This window comes from Procambarus clarkii, chromosome 10, assembly GCF_040958095.1.
Source record: "Procambarus clarkii isolate CNS0578487 chromosome 10, FALCON_Pclarkii_2.0, whole genome shotgun sequence".
In the NCBI taxonomy this organism is placed as follows: Eukaryota; Metazoa; Arthropoda; class Malacostraca; order Decapoda; family Cambaridae; genus Procambarus; species Procambarus clarkii.
The window spans coordinates 32450759-32473161 of NC_091159.1; the positions used below are offsets into that span (position 1 = coordinate 32450759).

The following is a 22403-nucleotide window of genomic DNA, read 5'->3' on the forward strand; positions in this document are numbered from 1 at the left end:
ATATATATATGTCGTACCTAGTAGCCAGAACTCACTTCTCAGCCTACTATTCAAGGCCTGATTTGCCTAATAAGCCAAGTTTTCCTGAATTAATATATTTACTATAATTTTTTTCTTATGAAATGATAAAGCAACCCTTTTCTCTATGTATGAGGTCAATTTTTTTTTTATTGGAGTTAAAATTAACGTAGATATATGACCGAACCTAACCAACCCTACCTAACCTAACCTAACCTATATTTATAGGTAAGGTTAGGTTAGGTAGCCAAAAAAAGCTAGGTTAGGTTAGGTTAGGTAGGTTAGGTAGACGAAAAAACATTAATTCATGAAAACTTGGCTTATTAGGCAAATCGGGCCTTGAATAGTAGGCTGAGAAGTGCGTTCTGGCTATTAGGTACGACATATATATATATATATTATATATATGTATGTATGTATATAAATATAACTTTTCACACACCCTCCCACCAGGAGATTCGAACCCTGACCATCAAGATGGCAGGTACACACTTAAATCCGCTACACCATACTCAGAGCCCTTAAAGAGGTGGGAATTTAGAGATTAGGTTAGGTTAGGTTAGCGGCTGTAAACAAATGGGATATCAGATAGAGTAATAGTCAACAATGGAAATTTGACTGGATTACTTCTGGCGTTAACAGAGTGTAATAGGCACAGCAATTGTAATGGGAGCAGAAACGGTCTCCCAAATGTTGTTACGATAGTTGTAACAATCTTCCTTTTATCAATACTCCACTGAAAGATATTTCCAAACGAACTACAATATTTTTTTTCAGCATGCCTCTAGGTTATCAAAGAAATATATATATTTAAACAAAAATGATTTTACTGGAATATCACCTTGAAATCCAATACTCCACGACAAAAATATAAAAAAATAGCACAGATATTCACAACAAATAGGAATGTCAGTGACGGAATATCAGGGTTGGCGTTTCATATATGTTTTAATATCGTCACCTCGTATCCTCCCTTCCGCTGGTCCGGGTAGGCTGGAATGTGTTAATTTTGCATTATATATATAACATCAAGTGGTGGTGTTCAGGCAGAGGTTAATATTGATATCTGGCCGGAATATCAGGCTTAACGGGGCCAGTTCTTGTTCATTGGAAGAAGTTACTGCTGAGTATAACTTTACGTAAATTGGTCGTCAGTGCTTATTCATGAATACGATGACATAAAAACATGTTTATATTTAAACACATATATAAGAGGCTGAGTTAATTCCTAATGTCAGAATTATACACATAGTTAAATTGTTAGATTTTAACAATTATTAATGTCCGACAGTTTTTTGGCTATAAATACTTTACAAACTTTACAAAGTAAAAATAAATACTTTACTTTTCAACAAATTCGGAGATATGTTGTAATGTTATAACAACAATTTACAGAGGACACAAATTTGTCATCGTAACTGGAAACTCGCCCGTTTCCGCCCTGGCTGACTCCAGTTATTTTTTGATAAAGCTTCCGTTGACGGACTCGAGTAAGCCTGTGACAACATTTGATGCTTTGTGATGATTGATGGTTTCTCTCTCTCTCTCTCTCTCTCTCTCTCTCTCTCTCTCTCTCTCTCTCTCTCTCTCTCTCTCTCTCTCTCTCTCTCTCTCTCTCTCTCTCTCTCTCTCTCTCTCTCTCTCTCTCTCTCTCTCGCTCGCTCGCTCGCTCTCTCTCGCTCGCTCGCTCTCTCTCTCTCTCTCTCTCTCTCTCTCTCTCTCTCTCTCTCTCTCTCTCTCTCTCTCTCTCTCTCTCTCTCTCTCTCTCTCTCTCTCTCTCTCTCTCTCTCTCTCTCACACACACAGGGGTCTATAGAACGATCCTTCTGTACGGGGAACCCCATACAGGGGTCTGGTAGCCGAGTGAACAGCGCGCGGGACTTGTAATCCTTTTGCCCGGGTTCGATTCCTAGCGCCGTCAGAGACAAATAGGCAGAGTTTCTTTCACCCTGATGCCCTGTTACCTAGCAATAAATAGGTACCTGTGAGCTAGACATCCGTTACGGGCTGCTTCCTGTGTGTGTGTGTGTGTGTGTGTGTGTGTGTGTGTGTGTGTGTGTGTGTGTGTGTGTGTGTGTGTGTGTGGGTGTGTGTGTGTGTTGTGTGTGTGTGTGTGTGTGTGTGTGTGTGTGTGTGTGTGTGTGTGTGTGTGTGTGTGTGTGTGTGAAAAAAATTGCTAGTTAGTAGTTAATGACAGTTGATTGATTGACAGTTGAGAGGCGGGCCGAAGGAGCAGACCTCACCCCCGCAAGCACAACTAGGTGAAACACACACACACACACACACATACTGAAGTCATATATCACAGTAGAGGAAAATTAATTAAATCACTAAATCTTATATATATAAACGAGGTGGCACCACGAATTTAGAGGAGACACTTGAAATAATTCGTAACGATATAGAAGACGAGTATACCATGGAAAATTATATCAATTAAAATATATTTAAGAGGAAGTCAGAATAACAGGTGAAATGGGAAATATTGAAGTGTAGGAGATAAAGAGAAATTGGACGTTGCTGTCAAGAAGATGGAAGTATGAAAGAAGATCTCTTTCAATTTCTTTGCAGCCTCAAGATCAACGAAAATATAGACGTGATTTAACAATAATATCGAGATTCATAGTATTTTCATTAAACCAGCCAGTAAAGCAGACACTTATACCCAGCAAACACATATCGTAACCTCAAGATTTGTTTATGTTATTTAAACGTTATTTACTCTGTATTTCCCTATTCCACATATCTCACTAATCACTACTCCAGCAAATACCTCCACTTTAACGTTATCGTTTGGATCCACCAGTCTCTCAAATACGTATTCAAATACAACCTTAACCCACACAACACAACACCCTCACGCTGGAAGCTTTCCCAGAATGTAATCAGAGGACAGAATGTAATGAGGAGTATGAGTATCTGGTTTAGCTATGCTGAAGGAATGTTAAACAAAAAAGATGAATTGAAGGAATAAACAGGACACAAACTCAGATGGAAAGGCAATATAAAATATAGAAATAAAATAAAATGGTCATAATGTATTTTATCCATACATATAAATCACAAAAAGAGACAAAATAACACGAGAGAAGACAAAATAACTTAATTGAAAAAATATGGAAGAATTTCAAATATTAACGAGAAACTAATCATGCATATTATTTAACAGGTCAATAGAATTATTGAACAGTTCAATTTAAATAAAAATAAAATAACTAGTACAAGCAGGTGATCAATAATCTCACAAAGTAGTAGAAACACTTTTTAAATTAAAAACAATGCTCCTGGTAATAAGACGCTCCAATCATACACAAACTGACTTGGAATCAAACGATTGAGAAAGTGGAGAACAAACACGGAGAGTGAAGCTGGTAGAAGTAGCGGAAAGGAACTTCTTAACACAATATGTCCCATAGGAGTCACGTAGAGAGAAGAGTGAGAGACCAACCAGCAAAGCTCGATAATCTAGGGTGTAGATCACTACACCCTAGTAATCTATACTCACCCTAGTGATCTGGTGCAACCTAGTCGTTACAAAGATTATGATTGAAATTGAGGACATCATACGTGAACTGGAGATTTTTGGCTATTGAACCTTATTTTGTTGGTTATGAATTTATAGGAAGGTTGTAGCAAGAGAACGGCAGGACGACTAGCGCTTCCTGAAGGAGAATGTCAGAAGATTATATACTTCTTAGCGAGAGAAAACAATGTGAACACCGCACCCTCCACCACTCACTCTAGGGGTCACTCACCACCCCCACTCACCCTAGTGGTCACTCACCACCACCCCGACTCACCCTAGTGGTCACTCACCACCACCACTCCGACTCACCCTAGTGGTCACTCACCCCCACCACTACTCACCCTAGTGGTCACTCACCACCACCACCCCGACTCACCCTAGTGGTCACTCACCACCACCACTACTCATCCTAGTGGTCACTCACCACCACCACTACTCACCCTAGTGGTCACTCACCACCACCACCACTACTCACCCTAATGGTCACTCACCACCACCACTACTCACCCTAGTGGTCACTCACCACCACCACCCCGACTCACCCTAGTGGTCACTCACCCCCACCACTACTCACCCTAGTGGTCACTCACCACCACCACCTCGACTCACCCTAGTGGTCACTCACCACCACCCCGACTCACCCTAGTGGTCACTCACCACCACCACTACTCACCCTAGTGGTCACTCACCACCACCACCTCGACTCACCCTAGTGGTCACTCACCACCACCCCGACTCACCCTAGTGGTCACTCACCACCACCCCGACTCACCCTAGTGGTCACTCACCACCACCACCTCGACTCACCCTAGTGGTCACTCACCACCACCCCGACTCACCCTAGTGGTCACTCACCACCACCCCGACTCACCCTAGTGGTCACTCACCACCACCACTACTCAGCCTAGTGGTTACTCACCACAACCACTACTCACCCTAGTTGTCACTCACCACCACTCACCCTAGTGGTCACTCACCCCCACCACTACTCACCCTAGTGGTCACTCACCACCACCCCGACTCACCCTAGTGGTCACTCACCACCACCCCGACTCACCCTAGTGGTCACTCACCACCACCCCGACTCACCCTAGTGGTCACTCACCACCACCACTACTCACCCTAGTGGTCACTCACCACAACCACTACTCACCCTAGTTGTCACTCACCACCACTCACCCTAGTGGTCTAGAAGAGTCACTCTCATCATCACCATAAAGTCTGACAGGAATTATATAGTGACGTTTGGTTTAAATGCTAACACCAACAAACAATTATCAGTGAAACAGTCCATAAAATAGATGAATATTACTATCATGATTTACCAGACGCTCTTCACGTTCTTGTGAATGAAAGCTTTTCATTATGCTCGCTTAAAGTGTAACTTGGCTTTGGTGAACATGTCTCTTGGAGGTCGTTATACGCAGTGTCGTGGTTTACCTGGTCTACAATGTTCCATTGTATTTTAATTTGACTTAAATTGATGTAAACGCTTTAGATTTTCTTTAGTGGCGCCAATGTGTGCGTATCGATGTATATTGTTCAACACGATGGACTTCTTCTATTCAGTGTTGTGGCGTATATCTTCAGCTGGGTCGTTGAGTCAGTCCATAAATCCTATATAATCCGGAGAGTTCAGCGGAATATTCTCAAGCGCTGGATATATCCAGGTTTCCCCATTCTCTCTCGTGATGCATATGTCCGAATACCCCGCCCCCCCCCCCTCCCCACCCGTAATGGATATGTCCGGGAACACCCGGTGGGGGTGTTCCCCATCCCCCCGCCACCAACTCGTGGTGGATATATCTGAGTATACCCTCTCCTCACCCGTGCTGCACCGCTCCTCACACCTCCCAAGCCCTCACCCATGCAGTATGAGGACCCCTGGTACCATCCCTCCTCCCCCATGTTCGAGATATAATAGAAACCCCCCCCCCCCCCCTCCCACCCCTTATTTCCTCTGGGCTTGTACTTTTGCACTTTTTTGTAGTAGCAGATATTGTAATAGTAGTAGTAGATATTGCAATAGTAGTAGTGGTAGTAGATAGTGTATTAGTGATACTGTAAAAGTATCACTATTAGTAGTGATACTTTTACAGTATCACTACTAGTAGTAGTAGTGATACTACTACTAGTAGTGATAGTAGTAGACATTCAAATATATGTAGGAGATATTGTAATAGAAGTAGTAGATATTGTAATGTTAGTAGTAGGTATTGTAATAGTAGCAGTAGATACAGTAGAGGCAGCAGACATAGCAGTGAAAGTCGCAACAGTGAGATAAACACGGTTAAAAGTACTACTCGTAGAGGAGAGCTGCGAGAAACACGAGGAGTCGAATAGGTAGTTGTTGTTGTAGAAGTGGTTGTGGTGGTTGTTGTTGTAGAAGTGGTTGTGGTGGTTGTTGTTGTAGAAGTATTTGTGGTAGTTGTTGTTGTAGAAGTGGTTGTGGTGGTTGTTGTTGTAGAAGTGGTTGTGGTGGTTGTTGTTGTAGAAGTGGTTGTGGTAGTTGTTGTTGTAGAAGTGGTTGTGGTGGTTGTTGTTGTAGAAGTGGTTGTGGTGGTTGTTGTTGTAGAAGTATTTGTGGTGGTTGTTGTTGTAGAAGTGGTTGTGGTGGTTGTTGATGTAGAAGTGGTTGTGGTGGTTGTTGTTGTAGAAGTGGTTGTGGTGGTTGTTGTTGTAGAAGTGGTTGTGGTGGTTGTTGTTGTAGAAGTGGTTGTGGTGGTTGTTGTTGTAGAAGTGGTTGTGGTGGTTGTTGTTGTAGAAGTATTTGTGGTGGTTGTTGTTGTAGAAGTGGTTGTGGTGGTTGTTGATGTAGAAGTGGTTGTGGTAGTTGTTGTTGTAGAAGTGGTTGTGGTGGTTGTTGATGTAGAAGTGGTTGTGGTGGTTGTTGATGTAGTGTTTAGGTGGACGATACAGATGAGCCATCGTAGCTCTAGTAGCCATAGTACCTGTAGTAGCTTTCGTAGCCATAGTACTCATTGTAGCTGTATTACCCATACTATACACCGCAGCTGTAGTAGCCATAGTATGTGTAGTAGCCATAGTATGTGTAGTAGCCATAGTATGTGTAGTAGCCATAGTATGTGTAGTAGCCATAGTATGTGTAGTAGCCATAGTATGTGTAGTAGCCATAGTATGTGTAGTAGCCATAGTAGCTATAGAAGCGATAGTAGCCATAGTAACCATATTAGTCATAGTAGCCATAGTAGCCGTAGTAGCCATAGTAGCCGTAGTAACCATAGTAGCCGTAGTAGCCATAGTAGCCATAATGGCCGTAGTAGCCGTAGAAGCAATAGTAGCCATAGTAGCCGTAGTAGCCATAGTAGCCATAGTAGCCGTAGTAGCCATAGTAGCCGTAGTAACCATAGTAGCCATAGTTGCCGTAGTAGCCAGAGTAGCCGTAGTAGTCATAGTAGCCGTAGTAGCCATAGTAGCCATAGTAGCCGTAGTAGCCATAGTAGCCGTAGTAACCATAGTAGCCATAGTTGCCGTAGTAGCCAGAGTAGCCGTAGTAGCCATAGTAGCCGTAGTAACCATAGTAGCCATAGTAGCTATAGTTGCCGTAGTAGCCAGAGTAGCCGTAGTAGCCGTAGTGACCGTACCAGCCGTTGAGCCATATTAGCTGGAATAGCCGTAGTAGCCATAGTGGTTGTAGTAGCCATAATAGCCATAGTGGCTGTAGTAGTTGTAGTAGTCATATTAACAGTAGTAGCCATAGTAGCAATAATAGCCATAGTGGCTGTAGTAGCCATATTAACAGTAGCAGCCATAGTAGCCATAGTGGCTATAGTAGCCATAGTAGCCGTAGTAGCCATAGTGGCTGTAGTAGTTGTAGTAGCCATAGAAGCCAAAGTAGTCATAATAACAGTAGTAGCCATAGTAGCCATAGTGGCTATAGTAGCCATAGTAGCCACAGTAGCCGTAGTAGCCATAGTGGCTATAGTAGACATAGTGGCTATAGTAGCCATAGTGGCTATAGTAGCCATAGTAGCCGTAGTAGCCATAGTGGCTATAGTAGCAATAGTAGCCATAGTATCAATAATCGTAGCTGCAGTAGAAGCAGAAACAATAACTGCCGCTGTAATATTAACAGTGTCAGTAATGGTATTACAATTAATAATTCATGTTGCTCTTGTTATTGCTTTGGTTGTACCTGTCCCTATTGTTGTTGTTGTTGTTATAGTTGTTGTTGTTGTTGTTGTTGTTGTTGTTGTTGTTGAAGCGACGCTTTCAAAATTCTCTGAAAATTAATGCGCGTCAGGCGATTTATTTTCTGACAACTCTCGTGAGAAAGATTAATAGTTAAATAATCCATTAAAATCCCCCATTAGGAAAATTGGATCCATCACGTGACAGCTGACCAGCGGTAAAAGATGGGTATGGAGGGGGGGAGTAAGTGAAGGGAGGCATTAAATAGGAAGAGAAGGGAGGAGAAGAGAGGAATTGGAGCATGAATGGAGGGGAATGGGGATCAGAGTGGGAAGGGGGCGCTAAAGGAGGAAGTAAGGTAAAAGGAGTTAAATAGGAAGAAGGAATAGATGATAGTTAGAATAATGTTCTAGACAAACGGTACAGCGCAAGGGAAATGAATGAATAGGTGATAAAACGACATTGGGAGCATTGAATGGGGGGACTGTAGAGAGAAGGAACAAGGGAATGGGATAGATAGGGTAAGAATAACAGTAGAGGAAATCTCTACGAGGCTCATGAACAAAAAAAAAAATGATAATTTGCTGCCGTAACGAGGCATTTGAGAATGATGGATTAATTGCAGTCAGTGGGACTTGGTAGCGTTTATGTCTGTTCCAGCACACCTTAATTAACTCACATGTGCCTGCACACGTGGGCCTGCACACCTCAGCTCATATGTGCCTGTACACCCTTGCTCGCATGTGTGTGTGTGTGTGTGTGTGTGTGTGTGTGTGTGTGTGTGTGTGTGTGTGTGTGTGTGTGTGTGTGTGTGTGTGTGTGTGTGTGTGTGTGTGTGTGTGTAACACACACACACACTACACTTAGGTAATTACACACACACACACACACACACACACACACACACACACACACACACACACACACACACACATACCTAGATATTAGAAAGAACTTTTTTAGTGTCAGAGTGGTTGACAAATGGAATGCATTATGAAGTGACGTGGTGGAGGTTGACTCCATACACAGCTTCAAGTGTAGATATGATAGAGCCCAATAGGCTCAGGAACCTGTACACCTATTGATTGACGGTTGAGAGGCGGGACCAAAGAGCCAGAGCTCAACCCCCGCAAGCACAATTAGGTGAGTACAATTAGGTGAGTACACACACACACACACACACACACACACACACACACACACACACACACACACACACACACACACACACACACACACACACACACACATCAGAGTGGCGAGATGTCACGAACGGAGTCCCACAGGGCTCAGTACTTGGACCCATCCTGATTCTAATATATGTAAACGATCTTCCGGAGCTTATAGACGCATTCCTCTCCATGTTTTCTGTTGATACAAAAATTATGAGAAGAATAAAGACGGATGATGATAGACAGAGACTACAGGATGACCTGGACAAACTGGAGGAATGGTCTAGAAAATGGCGGCTAAAGTTAAACTCAGGAAAGTGTAAAGTAATGAAATTAAGCGAAGGGAGCAGGAGGCTGAACACAAGGTACTATCTGGGAGGTGAAATCCTGCAAGAGTCAAATAGAGAGAAAGATCTGGGGGTTGATATCACACCGAACCTGTCCCCAGAGGCCCACAACAAAAGGATATCATCAGCGGCATATGCTAGACTGGCCAACATAACTGCCTTTAGAAACTTGTGTAAGGAAACGTTTAGGACCCTTTATACCACTTATGTCAGACCAATCCTGGAATATGTAGCTCCAGCCTGGAGTCCACACCTAGTTAAACACAAGACAAAGTTAGAGAAGATTCAGCGGTATGCCACCAGGCTCGTCCCGGAACTGAGAGAAATGAGCTACGAGGAAAGGCTAAAGGAGCTGAACCTCACGTCCCTGGTAAACAGAAGAGTAAGGGGAGACATGATAACCACCTGCAAAATTCTCAAGGAAATTGACAGGGTAGACAAAGACAAACTCTTCAGCATGGGTGGAACACGAACAAGGGGACACAGGTGGAAACTTAGTACCCAGATGAGCCACAGAGACGTTAGAAAGATTTTTTTCAGTGTCAGAGTAGTTAATAAATGGAATGCACTAGTAAGTCATGTGGTGAAGGCTGACTCCATACACAGTTTCATATATAGGTATGATTGAGCCCAGTAGGCTCAGGAATCTGTACACCAGTGGATTGACGGTTGAGAGGCGGGACCAACGAGACAAAGCTCAACCCCCGCAAGCACAACTAGGTGAGTACAACTTGGTAAGTACACACTCGCCAAAGTGTGTGATCAGTAGTAAATCAGTATTCAGAGCAGTCAGGGCAGAGCTGTCAGGGAGGCTTGACAGCTGAGTGGACAACGCTTCGGATTCGTAGTCCTGAGGTTCCAGGTTCGATCCTTGGTGGAGGCGGAAAATAAATGGGCAGAGTTTCATTCACCCTGATGCTCCTGTTTCTAGGCAGTAAATAGGCTCCTGGGAGTTAGACAGCTGCTACGGGCTGCTTCCTGGGGGGGGGGGGGAGAGAGTTTGTTTGTATGTGAAAAAAAGTTGATTGATTGACGGTTGAGAAGCGGGCCGAAAGAGCTGAGCTCAACCCCTGCAAGCACAATTAAGTGAATACAACTAAGCGAATACACACACACACACACACACACACACACACGCACACACGCACACACACATACACACACAAACACACTGCCTCCCCGGCCTAGGCAGAAAAAATTGGCAGAGTTTCTTTTACCCTTATGTACCTGTTCACATATCAGTAAATAGATACCTGGGAGTCAGTTTCCCTTTGTTTCCCAATGTTAATTGGGAAATTATGTTAATGATCAATACTGATCAAATAGCTCACTATCGGAGATATGATCGGATTAATTTTTAGATTTGCTGGTTTGACTACCATTGAGGTGAGGCGCAGAGGCCTTGAGATCCAAGACAAGGATGACAGAGAGTAATCACTTCAGAACTACTGATGATAGACGATATTATCCTTAATATACTGATTGGGACTCAAGTCATTATTGTAGTAATATCGCTAAAATACTCTTAAGAGAATATGTGCTGTTGATTTGTACTCATTGACTGTCCTGCTCCGCCTTTGTTAATGGGTCCTGTCTCTTGACCAAATGGAACTCAGCGTTTTATAAGGATTTCCTTTTGAAAGAAAGTTGGTACGGTTGCAGGCCCGAATCATAGCGGATTATGAACGAAACAAAATGCAATAAGGAATTAATTCACTACATATTGTAATCTTAATGTCACTAGATTTAGAGTGACATTACCCTGTGCGGGTAGGCAACACGTGAAATGTACCGAAAGAAGACGTTGTGAAAGCCACCTCCATCTACATCTTTAAGGTCTTTAAGGACAGATTCGACACATAACTCCCCGTAGTCACTGATAGCTGGGTACCGATAGGTAAGTATGTCTTGAGAGAGAGAGAGAGAGAGAGAGAGAGAGAGAGAGAGAGAGAGAGAGAGAGAGAGAGAGAGAGAGAGGTGGATGAGAGAAACAGGACAACTGTTTCCCACTCTAGTTATTTTAGTCACCTAATTGTCTTTTGATATGTTCTTAATTGTTTACTTTATATTATGGGTTGGTAAACGGGGCAATATCGCCTGTCCCTCGATACAAGATTATTTTTGTGAGATTTGTTGCTATTAACTGAACAGTGAGATTATTTCATAAAATGTGTGTCCCGCACTGTTTAGTTCAAATTGGGTTTGACATTCTGAACATTTATACATGACCTGTGATTTAGCTTGACACACGTATCGTCGCGGGCCACTTCGTATCTGAAGGGAGGAAATAATCAATGGAAAGCGCCAAGCCATTACGACTATATAGCACTTGGAAGGGGGTCAGGATAAGGGTTTGGGATGGGCCGGGGAGAATGAATGGTGATCACCAACTACTTGGACATTCGGGGATTGAACGCCGACCTGTATGAACCGAGACTTTTTTTTAATATAAATGAGAATTTACGTTTTCTGTAAAAAGCAGCTGACCGCTCCATCATCTTGAAGAACACTCGACCCAAACAGACGGGGTCGAGGCTAGCAACACTTTACCATGAGAGTGTCCATCACTTTACACAGTGATCAACAGTGGTGGATTCAGGTGCCCACACAGGACTCGCTCGTGTCAACAAAGAGGATTTCACCCCCAGCAGGCAGGCGCGGAGGTGCCCGGCTTTGCTCCAGTTGTTGTCCAGCGTGAGTGGTTGTTGACTGCCTCGTTGTGTGCTGACGTGGATTGCATAATGGGGGGGGGGGCCATTCCCCCCGTTTTGTGGGCTCATTCGGTGGGCCTGAAATTTACTGGAAGGCCCTACTACCCAGCCGTGGAATTAGTGATGTGTGATATGCTGTGTGTTCCTGTAGCTGCAATCTATGGTGTGGAATTAGTGTCTTCACATCGAGTTATTGTGAAGTTTGCTGCGGAAGACGATTACAGGGAGTTTTTACGATGTTATGAGGGGCGGTCCTTGCCCCTACCGACCCTGCTGGTGCGGTTGTTGTCTCGGACCGCAGTGGGGCTATCACCTTTGTCAGTGTGCATGGTGAGCCCCTTGAATTTCTGGAGGAGCTGCTGCGGTGATGCTTTGGGCAGTTTGATGCTGTAGTGAGTGTGAGGCTCAATCTGGTTTCCTCCGGGAAGCTTCGGGGCGTCCGGACTAGTATTCGCACTCTGCGGATGCGGCTGCGGTCGGATATCCCGTCCTCGGTGCGGCTCATGGGGTATTCCATCCGGGTATACAATGCCCGTCAGCCTCGTATGTGTTTTCGCTGTGGGTTGTCGGGTCACCCAGCGGCTGTCGTCCCGCACGTGAATCTATTTCATGAGGAAGATTTCCCGCCGTTGGCTGTGGAGGAGGATCCAGTGGATGCAGTTGTGGACATACCCTTGGGTGATGTGACGCGCCCTGTGTCGGAGAGTGCACCTGTTCCTGATGGGGCTTGGGATCCGGTGGTTGTGCCGTTCTCAGTTGGGTGTCCTGCAGCTGGTGGCGTCCTGGTCCTGCTGTAGTTCTCCCGGATGCTCCCTTTTCGTGTTTTGCTTCTCCACTGTTGCGCCTGCTTTTGTGATTCATGTATGTCATTGTTTTCTGTAAGCTCTTCAGGCCTGTGAATTTTGTACTTTTGTACCCTTGTTTGGGGTTGTGTTGTACCTTTGTCTTTACTGCCCTTTCCCTGTATATAATTATGTCACTTATTTGCATGCTTTGCAGGTAAAATTAAAAAACAAATTACACAATGGCCAACAATGGTGGATTCAGGTGCCCACACATGACTTGCTCATGTCAACAATAAATTTAAAATTGTGCCATGCTGAATCATAAAGGGCATAGTCATACCACAGGCCCGTGAAATTTCGCCTAAAAGCCAACACAGGGCTTTGTTAAAGCCCCATTATCAGCATCGAGGTGGATTATACGTCAATGCCGACGACGATTTGGGCGCCTGACAGCTGAGTGGACAGCACTTCGAATTTGTAGTCCTGAGGTTCCGGGAGGTGGAGAAAAATGGACAAAAAGTTTCTTTCACTCTATTGCCCCTGTTACCTAGCAGAAAATAGGTACCTGGAAGTTAGACAGCTGCTACGCGCTTCTTCCTGGGGGTGTGTAATAAAAAAAGGAGGCCTGGTCGAGGACCGGGCCGCGGGGAAGCTAAACCCCGAAATCCTCTCAAGATAACCTCAAGATAGGCCAACGTTTCCGACTCTCTTACATCTAGACAACAGTTTGTATACAATGTTTCTTGTAGTTAGCACTTAATATTTGGATCTGAATATTTTAAACTCTTGTTACCGTCCAACTACTTGGGCTGGACGGTAGAGCAACGGTCTCGCTTCATGCAGGTCGGCCTTCAATCCCTGACTATCCAAGTGGTTGGGCACCATTCCTTCCCCCAAATCGTCGTTCCATTCGTCCCATCCCAAATCCTTATCTTGACCCCTTCCAAGTGCTATATAGTCGTAATGGCTTGGCGCTTTCCTCCTGATAATTCCATTCCATTACATAATATATAATAATTAACGAATCTATCATCACAACACAACTACTTCCACCACAACCACCACTATCACCACCACCACCACCACCACCACCACCACCACCACCACCAACACCACCACCGTCACCACCACCGTCACCACCACTACCACCAACACCACCACCACCACCGTCACCACCACCGTCACCACCACCACCACCACCACCACCACCACCACATTAAGGAAGCCTCAGCCAACTTCTCTTCATCATTATCATTTCCACCAGTTCTTTTTCTCTCACTTTGAACCGACAAAAATAAAAATCTTCAGATGACGGTCGAACAAAAATGTGAATAGTTTTGTTGAATATTAAAGACGCCTTCAAGACGTGCTGGAGGAGTTGGCCGGTGATTGTGAGGTTTATGTCCTAAGGAAGGGAGTAGGGAGAAGGGAAGATGAGAGAGAGAGTGAAAGAATAGAGTAGGATGCGAGAGCAATGGAAGGGAGGTAAGGGGAGGGAGAGGTTGACCCTAGGAAGAAGTGAGAGGGGTGAAACTCCTTCAAGACCCTCGGGGGAGTTAGTGGCTGATTGTGTAGAGGAAGGAACAGAGAAGAGAGTGGGAAGACGGGTGTAGAGAGAGTGAATTGAGGGGAGCGGGTAGAGGAAGGGGGTGATGATAAAATGGGGGGAAGAAGGGGTGGAGGAGGGAAGGTGACAATAAGGGAGGAGGGACTGGCGGAGAAAATGATCGGAGAGAGAGTGACGGGGAGCTGTGAGGGGTAGTGTAGGGAAGAGTGAGGAGAGGTCCGGGTGGAAAGTCGGCGAGGTGAAGGTGGAAGAGGAGAGGATAGGAGAAGTGAAGGTGAGAAAGATAAGAATGGGCATGTTAGGGTGAAGAGGTGAGGGCGGGAGAGGTTAGTGTAGGAGAGATGAGGGCGGGAGAGGTGAGTGTAGGAGAGGTGAGGATGGGAGAGGTGAGCATGGGAAAGTTGAGTATGGGAAAGGTGAGGATAAGAGAGATGAGGATGGAATAGGCGCAGATGAGAGAGATGCTGATGAGAGACGAGAAGACAGGTGAGGTGAGGAGAGACCTGGACGGACATAGACAGGCGACGGGGACCAATAATTACCACAATATAAATCCACGAACGAGGTGAAAGCGACAGCTCAAATCCTTCCATGAAATTACCCCAAACTTTTCCCAAATACCTGCAACCGCCAATCAAAACTTAGATCCCACGCAAGATCCCACCTAATTGGTCAGCAATCCCGCGAGAAAGATGGAATCTGCCAATCAAAACATCTAAGTGGTCATTACACAAGGTTGTCAATCACAGAACCTTCTTAAAATTTGTTTTGTGTCAAATTGGAAGGGGTTTTAACTCACTTAATGGGTCGCTTTATTCACAGCATTGCTCTGCAACCGTGTTTCATCACGGCTAGGTATCTCAGTCCGGGAACGACCAGCAATCAAAGTCTCTCCAATGTGTCGCATAATCGTGACACATATGTGTACATAACGCAGGGAAGGAATGATAGTTACATTTAGCAGTACCCGGTTGGCCCGCAACTTTCCGTGTTTTCCTGTGATCTCCCGAGAGATTTCACTTCTCACTCTCCTGTCTCTTGAGAGTTTGCTGCTCAGACCAAGGGACGAAGGGACGAAGCAATACATCTCATGTTTCCCGCTCTCGACTTCCCAATTGGGGAGTCGCCAGGGTTTGAACTCATCTGAAGTAGTGTTTGGACACGACGGAAAGAATCCTTAGCGAATGCTGAGAGTGGTGTTCATTGGATGAGAAATATGCGGCAGTTTCTTGAAGTATGAGGAAAATTTTGTCAATCGCCTGAACAGGGTGTCGAGATAGTAGTGGGAAATAGTAGTAGTAGGTGCTCAGCAACACATGTGCGTTGTTGAGGAAGCCTCCCTTGCCGTGGACTTCATGTTGGCAGTCCCTAATTCCGCCTGGACCATCGGGCCCTAATAGGCCGGCCACACACGTGCAGTTTTACTGACGGTTATGACTGTTCAGTTATAACTGTCACAGTTCAAACTGACGTCAGTTAAAAATGAAATGCACACACACACACACACAGTTCAATCCCTCAGTTTTACCATGGATTCCGAGGAGTACGATCTTGCCCCTCTTGGTGCATTCTTTGTAATGCTACAAGCAAATAGAAAAAAAGAAAGCTAAGAAGCGTAAGCAGTGGGGCAAAAAGTGGTTACTAAGGCGAAATCAATGTTCTGATATTAAATTATTAAAGGAATTAAGTGGAGAACCAATTGATTTTCTCAATTATTTGCGCATGACTGAAACTGTGTACCAAAAGCTGCTTTCGCTGGTTTCATTAAAAAGAAAGATACAATAATGAGAAGAGCAATATCGCCACATGAAAGAGTAACTGCTACCTTGAGGTCTCTAGCAACTGGACGGTTGTAAGAGTGTCTCAAATTTTCCACAAGAAATGAGAAGCTGAGAACTGTACAGTTACGAATCCCCACACACGCTCAGTTCACTTACTCCTTTCAGTTAAAAATATGGAACATTGCATTTGTCGCAGTTTAACTGTACAGTTCTGTTGAACTGACGAAATGAGCAACTGAGATACCCACACACGTGCAGTTTTAACTGAACAGTTATAACTGTCAGTTAAAACTGCACGTGTGTGGCCGGCCCTAAGTATTTGTGTTGCCCTGCGCCTTGCCACCCCTATCTCCACCGAACATCGCTGTATTTACGGTCATGCACGGGCAGACCAATACGGCAGCCATAGTCTCATCTGTCATAAGACACAGGGAAAGATTGCCAGACATGAAGCAGTCAATGACATCATCAAGAGAAGGTTGGCTACAGCTTTTTGGTCCAGCACAAAGGGAACCTCAGTTGTCTAGACCTGACAACAGCCAAAAACGCCCAGATGGATGGCCGATAGCGTCAACACTTCCTCTTGATGCTTCTATGTTGGTTTGGAGTCTTGAAGTAGGAAGAATATATTTGGTGTGCATTAACTGGCTGTTGATTGCTGGTGAAGACTTTTTAATGTGTAGTGCCTCGCAGATGATAGCCTTCTGCTATCACTGTATCTATCGATGATTTCTGTGTTGTTTGTTAAGACTTCTCTGGTAATGGTCTGGTTGTGAGAAGAACCAGACCTTCTGGTTATATTGAAATATTGAGAAAATATTGAATATATAAATATAATATGAAATATAAAAGAAATATTGAGAAAATTCGAATATATATATATATATATATATATATATATATATATATATATATATATATATATATATATATATATATATATATATGTATATATATATATATATACATATATATATATATATATATATATATATATATATATATATATATATATATATATATATATATATATATATATATATATATGCAAACAAGCCTGAATAGCCCCCAGCAATATATGCAGCTGAAAACTCACACCCCAGAAGTGACTTGAACCCATACTGCCAGGAGCACTCTGCAACAATAGGCCCCTACTCCTCTCGTGGAGTTTTCGGTTATAATAATATATCACTAATATTATATATTATAGTCCTTATATTATTTATTAATCTACTCCTGTAAGCTCTTCCGTCTAACCCAACCACTTGGACTAGACGGTAGAGCGACGGTCTCCCTTCATGCAGATCGGCGTTCAATCCCCAACCGTTCAAGTGGTTGGGGCACCATTCCTTCCCCCGTCCCATCCCAAATCCTTATCCTGACCCCTTCCCAGTGCTATATAATCGTAATGGCTTGGCGCTTTCCCTTGATAATTCCTTCCTTCCTTCCTGTAATTACACTTTGGTAATTAAACACACACACACACACACACACACACACACACACACACACACACACACACACACACACACACACACACACACACACACACACACACACACACACACACACACACAATAAATATTTGGGCTGTCACTCCCACGACTCATATTCTTAGTGGGAATGTTACATTCAAATTTAATTTTACTTGGACAGAAAAGCTATTAAGACAATAAACGCTATCCCTATAAGCTCTGGAATAGATATGGCTCCACTACCTAGACAACCGTCTAGTTAATGAAGGATTGTCCTACGCTGCAGGCGGAGCACCTTTTTCATCTATTCAAGCATCTACAGGAGCAGCTTCAACTTCTGTTCCAGCTGCAGTACTTGCATCTATAGACCGTGCAACTGGAGCTGCTGTTCCGTGCAGTTAATAGCTAAATGCGTATCCTCAGGCTGGGGGTCCAAGTAAGACATCGGTAGGTCTTCATTAGAAGGGAGGGGTTCGGTCAAACCTGGCAGGGGGTCAGTTTCACTTGGCAGGGGGTCAGCTTCACTTGGCAGGGGATCGGTTACACCTGGCAGGGGGTCAGTTTCACCTGTCAGGGGGTCAGTTACACCTGACAGGGGATCAGTTACACCTGGCAGGGGGTCAATTACATTGGTCCGGGGATCGGTTTCACTGGTTAGGGGTTCCTCCTCCGGAATAAATGCGTTTTTATTGTAGGATTGGAGGGAGTTTCTTCCAATTAGGAGACACAAACTCCACCATCCCCTTACCTTATCCCGTATTGATGGAGATTCGACTGGGAGAGGCTTCTTGACATATCCTACTGAATAGTATCTATCCACAAGGGGCAGGGAGCTAAGCCATCCCCTGACCTTGTCACGTATTGATGGGGGCTCGACTGGGAGGGGCTTCTCAACATGATCTATGGAAAAGTATCTATCCACAAGGGGCAGGATGCTAAGCCATCCCCTGAATTTATCCCATTTTGATGGGGGCCCGACTGGGAGGGGCTTCTCGACATAGTCTATGGAAAAGTATCTACCCACAAGGGGCAGGATGCTAAGCCATCCCCTGAATTTATCCCATATTGATGGGGGCCCGACTGGGAGGGGCTTCTCAACATGATCTATGGAAAAGTATCTACCCACAAGGGGCAGGATGCTAAGCCATCCCCTGAATTTATCCCATTTTGATGGGGGCCCGACTGGGAGGGGTTACTCGACATGGTCTATGGAAAAGTATCTATCCACAAGGGGCAGGCTACTCAGCCATCTCCTGACCTTGGCCAACAGGGAAAGAGGCTGCTCGGGCAGAGATTTCCTTTCAGGTGGCTGGGTGTCTAATCCGAAGATATTAACGAACATTCTCCCCACTGTGGGGATGGATTTTATCTTCTCCTTTAGGCCCTGACTTTTCTGGTCTGCTTTCTTAGTATCTCCATAAGTATTAGTTGCGTCCTTCATCTTCCCCTCGCTGGGGACAACGCAGATTATTCCCCACCACACCAAGCACACGAGAAATACGTACCTGAAGTATTCCATCTTTACTACTATGAAAATTAACGAAAAACTATTCAAAGTATTAAATACTCTAATACTATGATAGGAGTAATACTAATAATACTATCAGTTGTTAGGCACATGTCTTAAGTGTCATATATCAGCAATGTTTCTTTATAGGGAGGGTGGAATTTTGACGTTTAAAGCGAAGTTGGTGACTGACGGTACCATCTTCCACCTCTAATTCTCTGCCGTCCAGCCCAGGTGTGACTGGTATTAGATTGTGGTTGATGGTGTGTGTGTGGGTACCTGTTTGTAGAAGTGAGTGATGTTAAGAATCTTGGTGACTGGTAGTGAGAGTGAATGATGGTGAATATCATCGTGATTGGTAATAGAGGTGCTTGATAGTGAGTGTCTTGGTAACTGGTAGTGAAAATGAGTTTTACTGTGTGTGTTGATGACTGACAGTGAAGTTTAGTGTCTTTAGACTGGCAGTGGAAGTGACTGTCTTAGACTGGTAGTGGAGGTGACTGTCTTAAGACTGGCAGTGGAGGTGACAGTCTTAGACTGGCAGTGGAAGTGACTGTCTTATAATGGCAGTTTAGACGACTGCCATAGACTGGCAGTGGAGGTGACAGTCTTAAGACTGGCAGTGGAGGTGACTGTCTTAGACTGGCAGTGGAAGTGACTGTCTTATAATGGCAGTTTAGACGACTGCCATAGACTGGCAGTGGAGGTGAGAGTCTTAAGACTGGCAGTGGAGGTGACTGTCTTAGACTGGCAGTGGAAGTGACTGTCTTATAATGACAGTTTAGACGACTGCCATAGACTGGCAGTGGAGGTGACAGTCTTAAGACTGGCAGTGGAGGTGACTGTCTTAGACTGTCAGTGGAGGCAACTGTCTCAGACTGGCAGAATTTTTTTTTTTTTTTTTGAGATATATACAAGAATTGTTACATTCTTGTACAGCCACTAGTACGCGTAGCGTTTCGGGCAAGTCCTTAATCCTACGGTCCCTGGAATACGATCCCCTGCCGCGAAGAATCGTTTTTTCATCCAAGTACACATTTTACTGTTGCGTTAAACAGAGGCTACAGTTAAGGAATTGCGCCCGGTAAATCCTCCCCGGCCGGGATACGAACCCATGACATAGCGCTCGCGGAACGCCAGGCGAGTATCTTACCACTACACCACGGAGACTGTTACTGAGAGAGATTGTTGGGTAAGGAAGGTGGTGAATGGTAGGTGGGGAAGGTGGTGAAAGGTCGGGAAGGTGGTGAAAGGTCGGGAAGGTGATGGAGGATAGGGATGGTGGAAAAAGATAGGGAAGGTGGTGTAGGGTAGGAATGGTGGTGAAAGGAAAGGAGAGTGGTGAATGGTTAGGTAGGAAAAGTGGTGAATGGTATGGAAGTTATTAAAGGGTAGAGAAGGTGGTGAAAGGCAGGGAAGGTGGTGAATTATAGTGAAGGTGGAAAGGGTAAGGAAGGTGGCAGAAAAGGTGGTGTAAGGAAGGTAAAAAGATGAAGGATAGTGAAATGTAGGGTAGATGATAAACGGCCGGGTAGGGAATGTGGTGAAAGGTAGAGAAGGAGGAGGAGAATAAGAAGGGAGGGAAGGTGATGAATAGTAGGGTAGGGAAGGTAGTGAAAGGTTGGGAAGGAGTTGAAGAGTAGGTAAGGTGGTAAATAGAAGGTTAGAGAAGAAAGGTAAATGGTAGGGAAGGTGGTGAAGGGTAGAGAAGGTGGTGAATGGCAGGGAAGGGGGTGAAAGGTAGTGGAGGTGGTGCATTGTGGGGAAGGGAAGAGGGTGAATGGTAGGGAAGGAAAGGTGGTGAAAGGTAGGGAAGGAAAGATGGTGAAAGGTAGGGAAGGAAAGGTGGTGAAAGGTAGGGAAGGAAAGGTGGTGAAGGGTAGGGAAGGTGGTGAAAGGTAGAGAAGGTGGTGAAGGGTAGGGAAGGTGGTGAGAGGTAGGGTTGGGAAGGTGGTGAATGGTAGGGAAGATGGTGAAAGACAGGGAGGATGGTGAATGGTACGGAAGGTGGTGATAGGGTATGGTTGGGAAGGTGGTGAATGGCAGGAAAGGTGGCGAAGAGTAGAGTAGGGAAGATTGTGATGGGTAGGGAAGGTAGTGAAAGGTTGGGAAGGTGGTGAAGAATAGGGCAGGGATAGTGGTATTTGGAAGTGAAGGTGGTGAAGGGTAAGGCTGGGAAGGTGCTGAAACGTAAGGAAGGCGGTGAATGATAGGGGCAGGGAAGGTGGTGAAAGGTAGGAAAGGTGGTGAAGGGTAGGGTAGGGTAGGGGGTGAAATTAAGGAAAAGTGGTAAAGGGTAGGGAAGGTAGTGAATAGTAGGGTAGAGAAGGTGGTGAACTGTAGCGTAGGGTAGATGGTGAAAGATAGTGAAGGTGGTAAATGGTAGGGAAGATGGTGAAGGGTAGGGAATGTGGGAAAAGATAGGGATGGTGGTGAAGGGTAGGAAAGGTGGTGAATGGTAGGGTAGGGAAGGTAGTGAATGGTAGGGTAGGGAAAGAGGGAATGCTAAGGTGGGGAAGGGTAATGTTAAGAAAGTCGATATGTGTTGGGTGGTGAATGGTAGGGTCGGAAAGGTGGTGTAAGGTTGGTAAGATGGTGAATGGTTGGGAGGGTAGTGAAAGGTAGGGTAGATGTTTATAGGTAGGGTAGGGAATGTTGTGAAAGGTAGAAAAGGAGGAGAATAATTTGAAATGAAAGATAGTGAATAGTAGTGTAGGGCCGGTGGTGAAAGGTAGGAAAGATGGTGTAGGGTAGGAAGTTGGTGAAAGATCGGGAGGGTGGTGAATGGTAGGGAAGGTGGTGAAGGGTAGGGATGGAAATGTGGTGAATGGTAGGGAAGGTGGTGAAGGGTATGGTAGGGAAGATGGTGAAGGGCAGGGAAGGTTTGTGAAAGGAAGGGAACGTGATGAATTATAGGGAAGGGAAGGTCATGAATGGTAGGGTAAGGAAGGGGGAGAAAGGAAGGGAAGGTGGTAAAGGTTAGTGAAGGTGGGAAAAGATAGGAAAGGTGGTGAAGGATAGGAAGGTGTTGAAAGGTAGGGTAGGTGGTGAAAGATAGGGAAGATAATGTCGTGAATGGTATGGTGGGGAAGATGGTGAAATGTAGGGAAGGGGGTGAATGGTAGGGAAGATGGTGAAGGGCTGGAAGGTGGGGAAAGGAAGGGAAGGTGGTAAAGGGTAACGTTGAAAAGGTCGATAAGGGTAGGGTATGGAAGGTAGTGAAGGGTAGGGTAGGGAAAGTGATGAATGGAAGGGTAGGAAAGGTGTTGAAAGGAAGAGAAGGAGGAGAATAATATGGGAGGGAAGGTGGTGAATGGTAGGGAAGGTGGTTAAAGGTAGCGTTCCGAAGGTCAAGAAATTTA

General features: G+C 44.8%; 1 protein-coding gene across 1 annotated transcript; it reads right to left on the reverse strand.

Moving 5' to 3' along the window:
• Positions 1-6734: 6734 nt before the first annotated feature.
• On the reverse strand, positions 6735-18975 carry LOC138363278 (prisilkin-39-like). Its single transcript, XM_069322289.1, has 2 exons — positions 18793-18975; positions 6735-7169 (listed from the first exon to the last, which is right to left on the reverse strand). Exons 1-2 carry the CDS (start codon positions 18973-18975, stop codon positions 6735-6737), a joined length of 618 nt encoding a protein of 205 aa, XP_069178390.1.
• Positions 18976-22403: the final 3428 nt, after the last annotated feature.